This window comes from Lepus europaeus, chromosome 18 (genome assembly GCF_033115175.1).
Source record: "Lepus europaeus isolate LE1 chromosome 18, mLepTim1.pri, whole genome shotgun sequence".
NCBI lineage: Eukaryota > Metazoa > Chordata > Mammalia > Lagomorpha > Leporidae > Lepus > Lepus europaeus.
The window spans coordinates 36,138,167-36,156,979 of NC_084844.1; the positions used below are offsets into that span (position 1 = coordinate 36,138,167).

General features: G+C 39.6%; 1 protein-coding gene across 6 annotated transcripts in view; it reads right to left on the reverse strand.

Annotated features, from left to right (window-relative positions):
• The window catches only part of BCAS3 (BCAS3 microtubule associated cell migration factor), a 602,204-nt gene that overhangs the window by 411,415 nt on the left and 171,976 nt on the right, over positions 1-18,813 (reverse strand). For all 6 annotated transcript variants that reach the window (XM_062215515.1, XM_062215514.1, XM_062215517.1 and 3 more), the window contains exons 12-13: positions 17,694-17,864; positions 11,957-12,050 (exon numbers count right to left, since the gene is read on the reverse strand). In XM_062215515.1, the coding sequence (XP_062071499.1) occupies positions 11,957-12,050; positions 17,694-17,864 (265 nt within the window). The remainder of the gene's footprint in view (positions 1-11,956; positions 12,051-17,693; positions 17,865-18,813) is intronic.

The window sequence follows — 18,813 nt, forward strand, 5'->3', positions numbered from 1 at the left end:
TGGACACACACAACCTACCTAAACTGAGTCATAAAGACATAGAAAACCTAACCAGACCCATAACCAAGATGGATACTGATTCAGTAATAAAGATCCTCCCAACAAAGAAAAGCCCAGGATAGGATGGCTTTACTGCTGAATTCTACCAGACATTTAAAGAATTAACTCCAACCTTCTCAAGCTATTCTAAACAACAGAAATGGATGGAATCCTCCCAAACTCCTTCTCCCTCTATGAAACCAACATCACCTTAATTCCTAAACCCAAAAAAGATGCAATAGTGAAAGAGAACTACAGACCAACTTCCCTGATGAACACTGACACAAAAATCTTCAACAAAATATGAGCTGATAGAATATAATAGCACATCTGAAAGATCATTCACCCAGACCAAGTGGGATTTATCCCTGGTATGCAAGGATGGTTCAACATTAGCAAATCAATCATTATGATGTATCACATTAACAAATTGAAGACCAAAAATCATACAATTATATCAATAGATGCAGAGAAAGCATTTGATAAAATGCAACACCATTTCATGATGAAAACTCTAAGCAAAGTGGATATAGTAGGAACATTCCTCAACACAAGCAAGGAAATTTATGACAAACCCATGGCCAGCATCTTATTTTTTTTAAAGATTTATTTATTTATTTGACAGAGTTACAGAGAAAGAAAGAGATAGACAAACAGAAAAAGAGAGAGACAGAGGTCGTCCATCCACTGGTTCACTCCCCAAATGGTGGCAACAGCTGGAGCTGAGTCGATCCGTAGCCAGGAGCCTACTCCAGGTCTCCCATGTGGGTGCAGGGGCCCAAGGACTTGCACTATCTCTGCTGCTTTCTCAGGTGCAACAGCAGGGAGTTGGATCATAAATGGAGCAGCCAGGACTCAAACTGGTGCTCATAGGGGATGCCAGTGCTGCAGTCCAGAGCTTTAACCTGCTGCACCACAACATAGGCCCCCTTTGTTCTATGAATGGGGGAAAAGTTGGAAGCATTCCCACTGAGAATTGGAACCAGACAAGGATGCCCATTCTCACCACTTCTATTCAATATAGTCCTGGAAGTTTTAGCCAGTACCATTAGGCAAGACAAAGAAATTAAAGGGATTCAAATTGGGAAGGAGGAAGTCAAACTATCCCTATTTGTAGATGACATGATTCTATATAAAGGGGATTCAAAAGACTCCACTAAGAGACTACTGGAATTCAAAGAAGAGTTTGGTGGCAGGATATAAAATCAATGCACAAAAATAACAAGTCTTTGTATATAAAAAAATACCATGGCAGAGAAAGAACTTCTAAGATCAATCCCATTCACAGTAGCTACAAAATAATAATAATAATAAAATATCTTGGAATAAATTTAACCAAGGATGTCAAATATCTCTACAATGAGAATTATAAAACATTAAAGAAGAAATAAAAAACACACAAAGAAAGAAAAAATCTTTCATGCTCAAGATTGGAAAAATGAATATAATCAAAATATCCATACTGTCAAAAGCAATTTACAGATTAAATGCAATACCAATTAATCTACCAAGGACATCCTTCTCAGATCTAGAAAAAATGATGCTGAAATTCATATGGAAACACAGGAGACCTCAAATAGCTAAAGCAATCTTACACAACAAAAAGAAAGCTGGAATAATCACAATACCAGATTTCAAGACATACTACAGGGCAGTTGTAATCAAAACAGCCTAGTACTATTACAAAAACAAATGGATAGACCAATGGAACAGAATAGAAATGCCAGAAATCAGCCCACACATCTACAACCAACTTATCTTTGACAAAGAAGTTAAAATCAATCCCTGGAGCAATGACAGTCTCTTCAACAAATAGTGGTATGAAAACTGGATCTCCTCATGCAGAAGTATGAAGCAAGACCCTTACCTTATACCTTACACAAAAATCCACTTAAAATGGATTAAAGACCTAAATCTACAACTTGACACCATCAAATTATTAGAGAACATTGGGAAAACCCTGCAAGACACTGGTATAGGCAAAGAATTCTTGGAAAAACCCCAGAGGCACAAGCAATCAAAGCCAAAATTGAAAGGTGGGATTACATCAAATTGAGATGCTTCTGCACTGCAAAAGAAACATTCAGCGAAGTGAAGAGGCAACTGACAGAATGGGAGAAATTATTTGCCAACTATGCAACTGACAAAGGACTAATAACCAGAATATATAAAGAGATCAAGAAACTCAACAACAAAACAATCAACCCAATTAAGAAATGGGCAAAGGACTGAAACAGGCATTTTGCAAAAGAGGAAATACAGGCACATGAAAAAATACTCAGGATCACTATCTGTCAGAGAAATACAAATCAAAATCACAATGAGGTTTCATTTTACCCCCTTTAAAATGGCTTTCATACAGAAATCAACAAAGAACAAATGCTGCTGGTGAGTATGTAGGGAAAAATGTTTCCTAATCCACTCTTGGTGAAAATGTAAACTGGTACAGCCACTGTGGAAAACAGTATGGAGACACCTCAGAAATCTGAATATAGACCTCCCAAATGACCCAGCCATCCCACTCCTGAGAATTTATCCAAGGGAAATGAAATCAGCATATCAAAGAGTTATCTGTACCCCCATGTTTATTGTAGCTCAATTCACAATAGCTAAGATATGGAAGCAATCCAAATTTCTGTCAACCAAAGACTGGATAAAAAAATTATGGGATAGGTACAGCATGAAATAGTAAACAGTGGTAAAAAAAAAAAAAGAAAAAAAAAGAAATCCTGTCATTTGCAACAAAATGGATGAGACTGGAATACATCATTCTTATTGAAATAAGCCAGCCCCAAAAGGACAAATACCGTATGTTCTCCTTGACCTGTGATAACTAAAAGAGCACCTAAAAGGTAATCTATAGAAGTGAAACTGATATTTTGAGATGCAATGACCTTGAACATCTCTTGTCTCAACTGTTGAGGAACAGGGTTTTTTTTTTCATACTATTTGTTGAATTCCTTACTTAGTATAGAGTTAATCATATGTGTATATATAATGTTAATTGAAAACAGATCTTAGTAAAAAATAATAGGAATAAAAGAGGGAGAAGGAAGAAAGATGGGAGGGTGGGTACAGTAGGAAGAATCACTATGTTCATCAAGTTGTATTTATGAAATGCATGAAGTTTCTATTCCTTAAATAAAAGGTTTCTGGGGGAAAAAAGATTACATTTATTAAATTTTTTTAATGATTTACTTATGTACTTCAAAGCTGAGTTACAGAGAAGGAGAGACAGATATAGCATGAGAGATATTCCATATGCTGGTCCATTCCCTAAATGGCTGCAATGGCCAGTGTTAGGCTAGGCCAAAGCCAGAAGTCTAGAAGTCTTGGGGTCTCCCACATGGGTGCAGAGACCCAAGTACTTGGGCCTTCTTCCACTGCATTTCCAGGTACATTAGCAAGCAGCTTGATCAGAACTTTTTTTTTTTTTTTTTTTTTTTGACAGGCAGAGTGGACAGTGAGAGAGAGAGAGACAGAGAGAAAGGTCTTCCTTTTTGCCATTGGTTCACCCTCCAATGGCCGCTGCGGCCGGCGCATCTCGCTGATCCGAAGCCAGGAGCCAGGTGCTTCTCCTGGTCTCCCATGCGGGTGCAGGGCCCAAGCACTTGGGCCATCCTCCACTGCACTCCCGGGCCATAGCAGAGAGCTGGCCTGGAAGAGGGGCAACCGGGATAGAATCCAGCGCCCCAACCCGGACTAGAACCCGGTGTGTCAGCGCCGCAAGGCGGAGGATTAGCCTGTTAAGCCATGGCGCCGGCCTTGATCAGAACTTAATACTAAAGTTTATATTGCTATATTTCAGTTATATCTGTTGTTACCATCTGTATTGTTATAGGTATAAATTTAATTTCACATATTTACATAGTAAGAATGTATGCATTCACATTTTTCATTCATGCACTAAATATTAATTAAGTACCTTTGCTTAGCAAAGTGGGAGCACTGTTTCGTAGTGTCACAGAAGGGAAATCCAGAACTCAAGGCTATGCTAGAACTTTCATGGGATGTATATATTATTGACTTCATGGGCCCTCCTCAGCATTAAAAAAAAAAAAAAGATTTATAATTAAAATGGTGGGCCAGTGTTGTGGCACAGCAAATTAAGCCGCCACCTGCAACATGGCTATCCCATCATCAGAGTGATTTCAAGGCCCAGCTACTCTGCTTCTAATCTAGCTTTCTGCTAATGCATCTGGGAGGCAGCAGATCGATGGCCTGAGTACTTGTGCCTCTTCACCCTCATGGGAGACAAGGAAAAAGTTCCTGGCTACTGTTTTCAGCCTGGCCCAGACCTGACTATTGCAGCCATTTAAGGGACTAACTCAGTAAATGAAAGATTCTCTCTCATTCTCTCTCTCTCTTTCTCTCTCTCTCTCATCTCTCTCACCTCTCTCATCTCCCTCTCATCTCTCTCATCTCCCTACCTTTCAAAAAATAAAATAAATCTTCTAAAAAATAAAAGACATTATGGTGAAGCCCTGACAGCACTGCGGGCCGCAGATCCTGGACCCCATAGGTATAACAGCAAGTCATCCCCACAGTGGTTCCTCTGGCTCTCACACAATGCCAGCATCATAACGAACAGGGAGAAAGAAAAGCAAAGTCATCCTTCAAGAAGTAATCCATTTCATGAGTAAAAGACACCACAGACTGCACAAGATGATGAAACAGCAGAATAAATGCAAACCTATCACAGAAACATCCTCATCTAAGGAGGGAAAAAATGCAGTAAATTTTTCAAGCTGCCTTTGCATAGTTAATGATGTTAAGTACAGGTGATAGATAGTGAGAAACTAGAACCTAACAGATGAAAAATATCAAGTGACATTATTTGGTAACTATCTGTAGTCTAACAGAAATTATCAAAAATCAAGTCATTTTTCTGGCCACTAACCATGAACAATGGGAACAACTTTTAATGAAAACAACAATTTACACTTTTTACACATTAATCCAACACCATCCTTACCTTTCAAAATACACTGTTTAAGTAACCAGGAGAATCTCAGGTCTGTTAAGGATGCAGTCAAGCATCCAGAGGGACACATGTTTAATTTGTTTTACTCAAGACTCAACACTCATTTTCTTCTTATTAATGGATGGAAAAGTAATCTCCCTGCCAAGGAGGGGCAATTATTTAAAATGTAGATGTGTTGCACTTCACAGCTCACAGCTGTACAGCTGGCAGAAGTTAATGCTTCTGGAAAGCAAATCAATTATTTACTGACTTAAAGACAGCAGGCCTATTTTAGCAATGTCATGGTTCTTACAGAGAGTGGAGAATTTTGTCTTTGTGTTTCTAATTAAATAAAATAGTTATCTTCTATAATGTCCAAGGCACTGCAATTAATAATATATCTATTTATTGTTTCTAAAGGAAACAACGTACTTTCAGCAGTGTATAATTTGGCTTTTATTCCACATTCCAGTCTTAATTATGCTTGATATGATCCTCCATTTAATTTAAGTTGCCATCATGAATCATTCCCATGATTTAGAGACAGAGATGATGCTTATTCAAAGTACAATCTAGAAAGAAGATGATTATCTGTGCCTTATTTTTATTGAATAAGATCACACACAAAGAAATGAACAGAATTGATGTAACTGTCCAACAGACATTTACTCAATATCCAATATGTGAAAGTTACTGAGGACCAATCAAGAGCTTACCTATAACAAAGAACACATTCAAAGGGAGAACCGCTACACTGATGACAAAACTGAGGCACTCAGAGGGGTTCAAACAGCTCGGTAACTTGTCCAATTAAACAGCAAAGTGAATGCAAAAGAGAAGAATGGCACTTTATATAGGGTCAGGAAATGTTCTTAAATGGCATGTACAATGGGAATCAAGTGATAACTAAGAGTTTTGCCAGGCTACAGAAGATTCCAGAAGAGGAAGATTTATGCAACAGGTTAATGGAGCAGCAAGATACTTGGATGACTAGAAGATGCAAGGAAAATGTGGGAGAACCAGGTTGAAGTAGAAAAACTATACCTGGTTGTAACACTTTTCAAATTTCACTTTATTTGAAAGCCAAAAAGACAGAAAACAGAGAGAGATCCTCTATCTGCTGGTTCACTCCCTAAATGTCTCAACAGCTAGAGCTGGAACAGGCTGAAGCCAGGAGCCCAGAACTCCATGTAGATCTCCCATGTGGTAGACAGGGACCCTGAACACCCACCCCAGGTTTAAACACTTTTACACAATATATGTGGAGAAGTAAAGAAACCATTTAAGATGAAAGCGTCATTAAATTTAAATTTTCTTTTTCAATATTTTATCTTTAGATAGAAGTAAGTTGGTAGAGTAAGTATAATACATACAAAAATCTTAGTTAAATAAAATAAGCCTATAATTGAAATGTCAGGACTAAGAGTAAAGAATGATTTTCATTTGTTTGTTAATAAAATAAATGGATACCCACCCAAAATCTGCATCTTGAAATCCTAATCATTGGCATGACTACATTCGGAAACAGGACTTCTAATGATTTAATTAAGTTAAGTGAGGTCTTAACGATGTGCCTTGAAGCTATCAGTGTCTCTTATTCTCTCCTTGTCACAGGCATCCCATACCAGAGCAACAGTTTAAGTACTGGCTGCTCTGCTTCCAACCCAGCTCCCTGCTACTATGCCTGGGAAAGCAGTTGAAGATGGCTCAAGTACTTGGGTCCCTGTCACTAATGTAGGAAACTAAGATGGAGAACCTGGTATTCTGGCTTTGGTCTGGCCCAGCCCCAGCCACTGCAGTCATTTGAGGAGTGAACCAGCTGACAGAGATCTTTCTCTCTTTTTCTCCCTCTTATTCTGTAATTTTGTCTTTCATATAAATAAATGAATATTCAGGAAAGAAAAGCATAGTGTAAAGGCAAACTTATCATTGGAAGAAAATAGCTTCAATTCACTTACATGACACAGGACCTATATCTAGAATATATAAACACTGAAATGGTGACAACTCCCAAATGCTTGCAAGGAATCAGAGAAATCATAACCATATCTAAAGGCTAAATAAAAATATGAGAACATGACTCACAATAAGAGAATAATGAGAACAAATACTATTATAAAAAAGTCAAAATAGAAAATTTCAAGTTAAAAAGTACAATTGAAACAAACATTTCTCTACAGGGTTCAAACACCAAATCTGAACTGGAAGAGAGCATCTGCCAACCTAAAGACAACTCAATGGAGTTATTCAGCTTAAGGAAAGAAAAAACAAAAAACAGAACTTTGAGGCCTACAGGACAAGCTATGGAGAACTAAAGAACTGTACAGTGAGAAAATGAAAAAAGTAACAGAAAGAACTTTTCAAAAATAATGGTTAAAAAGTTTCAAATCTGTTGAAAAACCTAGGATTATAAAAAATTCTGCGTGATACTATGGTATATATGGTAGATATATGGCATTGAATATCTGTCAAAATCCACAAAATCTGGATCGCATTGTGGCACAGTGGGCTAAGCCACCCCCTGCAACAACAGAATCCCATAAAGGGGGCGGTTTGAGTTCTGGTTGCTCCATTTTTGATCCAGCTCCCTGCTGATGCAGTTGAGAAAACAGCAGAAGATGGCCCAAGCTTTGAGCCTCTGCACATGGATAGAGTTCTAAGATCCTGGCTTCAGACTGCAGCTATTTGGGGGAGTGAACCAGCAGATGGAAGACCACCCGCCTCTCTCCCCAACTCTTTCAAATAATGAAATAAATATCTTTAAAAATCCACAAAATGTACCATCATGAGTAAAACCTAATGGAAACTGTAGACAGTAAGTGACAACATTGTGCTAATGTAGGTTCAGCTATGTATTAACAAAAACACTACTGTGGTGTGGGTTGTTGATATCGAAGGAAGTTGTGCATATGTGAGTTAGGTGGGCATATGGGACTTCTGTACTTAATATTGCTGTGACTCTAAACTGCTCTAAATTTAAAGTTTATTAACTTAACAACAACAACAAAAAAAAAACAACATTGCCGAGACAATGTTACTTAGTTTTTTTCATAAATAAATGAAAGCAACAGATTTACACCATCCAGATTCAACTGGCCTACATCTAATTATGAAGACTACTCTGGCATTTCTAAACAAAGCCTAAATGTTGCCATTAAAATATTTGTTTTGATTCTGGACTCAGAGTACAGCTAATAAATAAGAATGGGAATAAGCAACTGCAAAACAAACTGAATACAGCTGCTGAACAAGAAGTTTCACAGCTCAATCCAGCGGCACCCCTTAATTCCTGCTCTGAATGCAACTCAAACACAACAGAACAGCAAGCAACAGAGTCAGCGAACTTACATTTCTTCTGAATTCATTTTGCACTGTTCTTTAACAAACAAATCTTTATTGATTTTAAAGACAGTCACAGAGAGAGAGGGAGAGACAAGAGAGAGAAAGAGATCTTCCATCTGCTGGTTCATCCCCAGATGTCTGCAACAGTTAGGGCTGGGCCAGGCTGAAACCAGGAGCCTAGAACTCCATCCAAGTCTCTAAAGTGGGTGCAGGGGCCCCGGGACTTGGGCCATCTTCCTATTTTCCCCAATGCATTAGCAGGGAGCCAGATGAGAAGTGGAGCGCATGGGAGTCTAAGCACCACCCATATGGGCCCCACTGTGCCCCAATACTAGCCCTTGCATTATTCTTCCAACAAGTGCCCTTTATAGTATGCTTACCACTACCCATGAGGGACCACAGGCATGGTTTGCAGGGCATTTTCACAATACTCTCATTTAAAAATATAGCCGCCTTTTTTTTTTTTTTTTTTTTTTGACAGGCAGAGTTGATAGAGAGACAGGGAGAAAGGTCTTCCTTTTTGCCGTTGGTTCACCCTCCAATGGCCGCTGTGGCCGGCGCATCTCGCTGATCCGAAGCCAGGAGCCAGGTGCTTCTCCCGGTCTCCCATGCGGGTGCAGGACCCAATCACTTGGGCCATCCTCCACTGCCTTCCCGGGCCATAGCAGAGAGCTGGCCTGGAAGAAGGGCAACCGGGACAGAATCTGGTGCCCCAACCGGGACTAGAACCCGGTGTGCTGGCGCCGCAAGGCAGAGGATTAGCCTGTTAAGCCACGGCACCGGCCAAATATAGCCTTCTTTTAAAAAAAGCCTAAAGTAAATTTTATTTAAAGTGTATGCTGGAGTGGAACAGTAACACATAAAAGTAAACTGATTTGAGAAAGAACAGTTTTTAAAAAGCCACAATCAACTTTTTCGTATGTTTTGTCTCTGTTAAATGTATTTCTAAACTTATAAAATAAGTATTCTGACAAGCACTATTATTATTAGTCACATTACACACTTCAAAAAATGGCTTCAATTAAATATAGAGAACTTCTACAGGATAAAAAGTTAAACCTAAATGCCACAAATAAATTTAGAAGGATATATGAATAATGGATAGGTAAATAAAGACAATAAAATTGGAGAATCAATAGATTATATTTCAGGAAAGACTAACATAAATAAAAAAACTGTTACACATTAAGGCCAATTTAAATATCTTTGTACAATATACCAATTAATAAAATTTCAGAAGCTAACCAAAGCAATTCAGCCAATGAATAGAGAACTAACCCATTTTATAACATCTTATTTCTTGATCATATTGGTAATGTATAGGGAAGGACCTGATGTATTTACTTTTCATTTTAAATCCAAAAACAATTCTTTAATGTCACACAAGAAAATTTAAGGAAAAAAAATCACAACTGCAGCATCCATATCTACAACATGTAATGTACTTACATTATAATAAAAAAGTGAAGACAATAATTAGTAATGCATGGGCTCATTAAGCTGCTGTCTGCAACACCAACATCCCATATAAGTGCCAGTTCGAGACCTGGCTGGTCTACCCCTGACCCAGCTCCCTGCTAAAGCACCTGGAAAAGCACCAGATGATGGACCAAGTATTTGGGTTCCTTCCAACCACATGGAAGACCACAGTTGGAGTTCCTGGCTCTTGGCATCACCTGGCCCAGTCCTAGGTGTTAATGGCCATTAGGGGGAAACAGCAGATTAAAGATGTTTTTATCTCTGTCCCTCCCTCCCTCTCTCTGTCACTTTGCCATTCAAAAACATAAAACTATTTGCTATACTAAGTATATAATCAGAGTTTTCAATTCATTGAGAATTTTTTCCCTCTTGATTATAATCAAGTTATAACACTACTCTGACCAGCAAAACAATCAGAGCTGAACAGTAAATAACTCAGATGAATGATTAGTAACTGAATAAAATTTTTGCCTACCAGCTACCACAAAGCATTATGTAAATCAATCATGTGAGTGGTTGCTGAGTTGTAACCCTCCATTTAATTCAAATACTTAAACAGCTACAAAGCCTTTATAAGAAGTTTTGGAAAATCTTATCTGTTGCATGATAATTTAATGAGTCCAACATACAGATTTTCTTTCACCATCTATTGTGTTCAATAATATTCTTACCTCACTCATTTAATATTCATGTACCAGGAAAAGGGATAATACTACTAGCCAATCATCTTTTAGTTCTCACCTCAGTTCTGAATTCTATTTGCAAAACTTTCCCCAGTATCAGGCTAGCAGTCATCTCCTAGCACTCTGTCTTTAGTCCATATTATAAGTGTCTACTTCTTTGTTCTAAGTCACTATTTACTGATCCGCATCACTACAACATGCTCTGTACAGACTGCCGCCTATTAACTGAATCACCAATTCTTAGCCAGGCGATATGAATGGAGCCGCTAGTCAAACAGCTACCTTCCAATGTGTTCAGCTGAAATAAGTGAAACAATTTTTCATAAGGGACTCAAATACTTTAGCACAATGTATTGTTTCAGCAATAATGGAAAGACTGGGGACAACTCCCTCTCAGACTATTTATTTATAAGGTCTGGGCCAGGCCAAAGCCAGGATCTAAGAACTCCATCCTGGTCTTCTACACGGTGGCAGGGGCCAAATTATTCGGGCCACCTTCCACTGCCTCCCAGGCACATTGACAGGAAGCTGAATTGGAGGCAGACTAGACTCAAACCAGCACTCAGAAAGGGGATACTGGTGCTGAAAGTGGCAGCTTAACCTGCTGTACAACAATAGTGACCTTCTACCATAATTTTGAAACTTAACTATTTAGATATTTGCTGAACATGAAATGATATCAAGATATCCATTATGATGTTGCTTACAAACACACAGGTACAGCTACTATTTCACTGTAAATATTTCTTTTTTTTTTTTTTTTTTTTTTTTTTTGACAGGCAGAGTGGATAGTGAGAGAGAGACAGAGAGAAAGGTCTTCATTTTTGCTGTTGGTTCACCCTCCAATGGCCGCTGCGGCCAGTGCATCATGCTAATCCAACGCTAGGAGCCAGGTGCTTCTCCTGGTCTCCCATGTGGTGCAGGGCCCAAGCACTTGGGCCATCCTCCACTGTCTTCCCGGGCCATAGCAGAGAGCTGGCCTGGAAGAGGGGCAACCGGGACAGAATTCAGCGCCCCAATCGGGACTAGAACCCAGTGTGCCGGCGCCGCAAGGTGGAGGATTAGCCTGTTAAGCCACGGCGCTGGCCCACTGTAAATATTTCTATTTTATTAACTCCCTGCAATGTTGGCATCCTATATGGATACCGGTTCAAGTTCTGGCTGCTTCACTTCTGATCCAGCACCCTGATAATGACCTGGGAAAACAGCAGAAGACAGCTCAAGTGTTTGGGTCCCTGCCTCAAAATGGGAGAACTAGAAGCAGCCCCTGGCTCCTGCATTTAATAACATAAGGATTATTTATAATCACTACTGAGTATTACTAACTTTCCTGATACATACTGATGCATGGAAAACAAATTCTATCTTTCATATTTAGAATTTCCAAAAAATATTCCCAGAATACATGTGATGCGAACAGCAAACTACAAAACAAACCAAAAAATCTTACCACTTGTATTGAAAGCCATGCAGCACACGGGCTTCTCATGGGCAGGGAAGTGGGCCACAATACCGTCGCTGTCAGAATCCTCACTCACAAGTACCTTCACAAAGGGAATAATGATAAATGGAGGTTAACAATTTCTCACCAATATGTGAAATTGAAGTTTATACATCAATATCTGTGAAAAAATGACATGCTTCTAATATACTGGAAGACCATTCCTTTTAACGTAAGGTGGACATTCCACTTTGGAATAAGGAATAGATACAATATGGCCCTAGCAAGCAGATCAAGTGCAGAAAACAAAATCACATGGAGCTTTATTCAAAGACAGGCATCACTGCTCTTAAGATGTTACAGACTCAGCTAGAAAAACCACAGATGCTTCTCAGTACGGTGAGACAATGCCTCAGAGAAATCAGTAGCTTATAAGTTGAGAGATCTCCTTAAGAGGGGATGAGATGGCGCCAGCATTGTGGCACAACAGGCTAAGTCAAGGTTTATGACGTTGGCATCTCATATCAGAGTGCTGTTTTGAGTCCCAGCTCATCTACTTCCAATCCAGCTCGCTGTTAATATGCCTGGGTCCATGCAATAACAGGCCGAGCTCACATCTGGCTGATGTAGATGTTTGGGAGTGAACCACATTTGTAAGACTGATCTCTGTCTCTCGCCCTCTCTTTCTCCCTCTCCTTTTCAAATGAATCTTAAAAAGGGACAAGATGAAGTTCAAGATGAAGCTAACATCAGTTCACTATCCACATCAATTTGTGAACCAAAAAAAGTTAATATTGTTCATGCCATAATTGAAGATGATCAATGATTAACAGCAGAAATAAAGTCAACACAACAAACCTCTCAAATGATAGAGCTCATACTATTCTGACTGAAAACCAAAGTGCAGCTAGCTTTCTGCTCGGTGGAGGCCACAGCCATCCTGCCCGCAAGAGCAGAGCTTTCAATGAAAACTGTGAAGGAGTCAGCTCAAGATCACGAAGCATCTCTTGAGATGAAACATGGTTTTTCAACAGGATCCCGAAGACAAAGCACAATCACAGCCGTAACTGACAGCAGCTCCAATACAACCAAAGCAGCCTGATCAAGACAAAGGTCACAGCACAAGTTTTTCAGGGTACTCCAGGTATATTGCAGGTAGAATGTCTGGAGGGCCAAAGAACAATACTATGTGCTTATTGTGAGAGTGTTTCAAGAAAGAGCTTTACAGAAAACAGCCAGGAGAGTAGCACCAGAGTGCTTCTCCGTCATTCAATGGTCCTGTTCATGTCTCTAATCACACAAGGGCAATTCTGCAAGTGTTTTGATGGGAAATCATTTACATTACAATTTGGATTTGGTTCCTTCTAATTGTACCCACTATGCTTCAGATAATAAAGCAAAAAAGACTGCACTGACATAGTGGAATTTCCAGGAAATGAATGAATTTCTTTACGGGTGGAGTAAATGTCTAGTATCATCACCAACAAAGTGTCTTGAACTTGAGGGAGTGTATATTGAAAATAAAAGTCTTGAGGCCAGAGTTGCGGCAAGTGGGTTAAGCCGCCACCTGAGACACCAGCATCCCATCTGAGCACTGGTTCAAGACCAGATTGCTATAGTTCTGATTCAGCTCCCTACTAGTACACCTGGGAAAACAGAGAAAGATGGCCCAAGTATTTGGGCCCTTGTCACCCATATGGGAGACCCAGATGGAGTTTCAGCCTCTTGACTTCAGCCTGGCCCAACTATAGCTGTTGCAGCCATGTGGGAAGTGAACCACTGGACGGAAGACATTTTCTTTCTCTTTCTCTCTCTCCCCCTCTACCCCCACCTTTCAAATAAATTTTCTTTTTAAAAGGGAAGTGGATGTGAATGTTTTGACTTTTCATTGCATTTTCCCCTAAACACTCTGTACCAGTTTCTACTTCTTTCATGTTTTCAGCTGAGAAATCAGCTGCCTATCATTATCTTGCTCCCAGGACTATAAAACATTATAGCCACACTGGAAAATGGTTATTTGCAAAATGCATAGTAAGACAACTCAGGAATCACATTTAGTCACTCAATACAGAAAAAAATATCTATTCACATAGAAATCTTTACACAAATATTCTTGTCAATATCCTTCAGCAAGTGAATGGAAGAACAAACTGGAATTCATACACAGGAATACAACAGCATGCTGAAGCATGAACTACGTGCAACAACCTGAATGGACTTTAAGTACACAATGCTTGGAGAAAACAAATCAATCCTAAGATGTTACATATTGTCTGACTCCATATATAGAATGTTTTCAAAATCAGAAAATCATTGAGATGGAGAACAGGCTGTTAGGAGAAAAGAATACGGGTGAGGTGAAGATTGGGCACAGATAAAAGGAAGCAGGCTGACCCTGTAAGAATGCACTGATACCTAGATTGTGTCAAACAAAAGCACATTATTGGTGCAAAATGAATAAGCCTTCATTATATGAACAAAACACCTCAGGAATCTTTTTTTTTTTTTTTTTTTGACAGGCAGAGTGGATAGTGAGAGAGAGACAGAGAGAAAGGTCTTCCTTTTTGCCATTGGTTCACCCTCCAATGGCCGCTGCGGCCGGCGCATCTCACTGATCCGACACCAGGAGCCAGGTGCTTCTCCTGGTCTCCCATGGGGTGCAGGGCCCAAGCACTTGGGCCATCCTCCACTGCCTTCTCGGGCCATAGCAGAGAGCTGGCCTGGAAGAGGGGCAACCAGGACAGAATCTGGTGCCCCAACCGGGACTAGAACCCAGTGTGCTGGCGCCGCAAGGTGGAAGATTAGCCTGTTAAGCCACAGCGCCAGCCTTTTGTTTTGTTTTGTTTTGTTTTGTTTTGTTTTGACAAGCAGAGTGGACAGTGAGAGAGAGACAGAGAGAAAGGTCTTCCTTTTGCCGTTGGTTCACCCTCCAATGGCCACTGTGGCAGGCACACCGCACTGATCCGAAGGCAGGAGCCAGGTGCTTCTCCTGGTCTCCCATGCGGGTGCAGGGCCCAAGCACTTGGGCCATCCTCCACTGCACTCCCAGGCCACAGCTGAAGGCTGGCCTGGAAGAGGGGCAACCGGGACAGAATCTGGCGCCCCGACTGGGACTAGAACCCCATGTGCCAGCGCCACAAGGCGGAGAATTAGCTTGTTGAGCCACGGCGCCGGCAGGAATCATTATTATAAATAACACTTCTCCCAGGGCAAGAAATAGCTCAGGTTTATGTCAATTGGAGGCATTTTATTTCCAGTAGAAAATCTGCCACATTACTAACTTCAGTTATATAAATGTGCACAACAGAAATCACACCACTTAACCTACCCTATTAAATACAATCTTTTAAATAAAAGATAAAAATGGACACAAAGTCAATCAAATCCATTCTTTCTTAATGCTGCCACCACAGGATGATCAACTGCCATAAAATCAAACTAATCAATTTAGCACAAGAAAGGTAAAGAATCAGATTTTATACCTACCAATATGAAGAGGAAAATATCATTATTAAAGGCTCAAAGAATTTAAAAAACCAAACACAGTATAATGTCAGATTTTGATTCTGAGATGCTCATGTACAGAAAAAGAAAAACGTTATAGCTAATGCTAAACACCAGTGGTAAAGGCTAAATCTTAAAAATTTACAAAGTTAACCACTTCAGTCTTCCTAATACAACCTAGAAAAAACTAAAAACAGCCTTGTATTCCAAATAAACTAATTAACAGAGAAAAAAAATCTTATTGATGAAAAACTGATTAATGCTACCAAAAGACAAAAAGCATTATACTGCAGGAATCTTGTCATAAAAAAAATGATTCTTTTAAAATGTACATAGCAACTTATCTGTTAATATAAATGTTTTGCCTCTCTCTTCTAATAGAATGTTTTAATCAATGTGAAATTTCAGAATACTTCATAAGTGGGAGATACAGCTCCCTCTCAACAAAAAAATAAAAAATTTCACATTGAACAACATTTGAGATTTTAAACTTCTTAAAAAGATTTCATTTATTTATTTATTCATTCATTCAAAAGGCAGAGAGACAGAGATATCTTCCTCTGACTGGTTTACTCCCTAAATGCCTGCAATAGAAGGGGTTGGGCCAAGCCAAAGCAAGGAGCCAGAAAAGCCATCCAGAACCCAAAGATTTGGATCATCTCCTACTGTTGGTGCATCATGAGGAAAATTGGGATAGGAAGCCGAAGTGGGACTCTATTCCAGGCATTAATGTGGGATCTGAGTGTCCAAGCAGTGACTTACCAACTTCATCATAATGCTGCCCCATAATCTTCTAACATTTCCAGGATATCTCCCAATAAGCACAATTATTTGTTTCAAGTGTTACCAATACACTCATGAGAGAAGAATGAACTTCTGAATTTCAACAACCTACAATTTCAATACTATCAAACTAAGAATTCCTATTTTTAACGTCATAAAAACATATAAGAGAATTGAGAAAATTAAACTCTATTTGAAAATATAAGGTCTGCTTTTAATATAACTCTTTTTAAGTCCTTGAACTTCAATATAATTAAATAAAATTGTTAATGCACACTCTGGGAGGCAACAAGTGATAGTTCAAATACTCAAGTCCCTGCCACCTTTGTGGGAGAACTGAAATAAGTTCCTAACTCCTGGCTTTCACCTGGACTGGCCCCACTACTGCAGCCCTTTGAGGAGGCAAACAGCAGACAGAAGAGCGTGTGCACTCTCCCTCTCTCTCTGCCTGTGAGAGTAAAAGTAAAGGAGTTGCAATATTGAAAAGGAGGGGGAGGAATTTCTACATGAACCCATCCACATCAGCTAACACACACAGTCTTAAGGATCAACTGAAAAGTGTGTCAGTGCCTCATTAATAAACAATACAAGCCTACAGCATACTTTGTTAACTGTAAAGTTAGGACTGGAGAGGTACAGATGTATTACTATTCAGATTTCAAATAAAGTCTGAAGAGCAACACTTCTGTAAACCAGGCAAATTTACTCACTCAAAAGTTCAAAGTTTTTTTTACCTGCAGTAAAATTCACTTTTCTTGAGGTTCCACTACAAGAATTACTTCTTACAATAAGAAACAGCACATGAGTAGCTGCTAAAAGCAATTTTTCAACAAGATGTTGAACTCTGTATACTGAAAGCACATTTTCATAAAAGATTATATAAACTTTTAAAAATTAATGGTTTAAAGGCTCACATATTTCTAAGCATTATGTTCTGAATTACAGAATCAAAAAACTATAAAAACTAAAAAGAATTTTATTTCACAACTACTATTCTACTCAAAAGTTATTCAAAGAATCAATTTTGGATTTTTTTATGGCATGCATAGTTTTTCATAATATGTGTTTGCCTTGAACTTTTGCAGAATTTTCTGAACCAAAATAAACAACCACCAATTGCACTCTACATCAATTTTTTGAAGTACCTTTGTATTATAAGAAAATAAGTTATGAATCTTGATGTTATTCACTAAACTATGTCCCTTGTAATCATAATCAATTATTTTTGAAAAATTCTTCCATATATATTTACTATTGACTGCATTTATATACAACCTGCTGAATTAATAATAATTAAAATAATAGGTCTTAACATGTTAGTTTCTATTCTTTGACCAAAAAAATGAGATCTAAAATAATTTCTAAACCTCCAAATGACCCCCTAGACCGAATTATTTTGGCTTATCCTGATCAGATCCCAATCTCAGCAAGTAATTTGCAGAACCAAAGTTCTTCTCACCTGCCCCTCTCCAACTGTTTCAGTATCGATCACTGTGATAATTCCAGGAACCAAAGGACTCCTCCGAGAGTTACTGTGGATGGCGACATCATCTTCTGTCACACCTGAGGGCAGCGTGCCTGTCAGCTGAGTGACCACTTTCCCAACCATTGTCAAGCCACTTTTCAAGGTCTGCACAATGAGAGGCAAAAAGTATGTCTTCACATTAACACATGGTTTCTGAATAGAAATCTACATGTTATTAATTATTCAACTCATTATATTAGTTTATAACTCATTACATAACAGTAAACAGCCATAATTTACATAGGCACAGTTAAGATCTCCATCACATAAGGATATCACTATATTTTATAAATGTAACTATATGTATTTTAAAGATTTATTTATTTATTTGAAAGTCAGAGTTACGCAGAGAGAGAAGGCGAGGCAGAGAGAGAGAGAAAGAGAGAGAGAGAGAGAGAGAAAGAGATCTTCCATCTGCTGGTTCACTTCCCAGATGGCCACAACGGCTGGAGCTGCACCAATCCAAAGCCAGGAGCCAGGAGCTTCTTCCAGGTCTCCCATGCAGGTACAGGAGCCCAAGGACTTGGGCCATCTTTTACTGCTTTCCCAGGCTATAGCAGAGAGCTGGATCGGAAGTGGAGCAGCTGGGATTCAAACCGGGGCCCATATGGGATGCCAGCACTGCCAGCGGTGATTTTACCAGCTATGCCATAGCACCGGCCCCTAAAAATATATTTTTATTCTCTCCTCTTTTTTATTTTTGACAGGCAGAGTGGATAGTGAGAGAGAGAGACAGAGAGAAAGGTCTTCCTTTTTGCCGTTGGTTCACCCTCCAATGGCCGCCGCGGCCGGCGCGCTGCAACCAGCGCATCGCGCTGATCCGAAGGCAGGAGCCAGGTGCTTCTCCTGGTCTCCCATGGGGTGCAGGGCCCAAGCACTTGGGCCATCCTCCACTGCACTCCCTGGCCACAGCAGAGAGCTGGCCTGGAAGAGGGGCAACCGGGACAGGATCCGGCGCCCCGACCAGGACTAGAACCTGGTGTGCCGGCGCCGCATGGCGGAGGATTAGCCTGTTAAGCCATGGCGCCGGCTTATTCTCTCCTCTTAATGTATA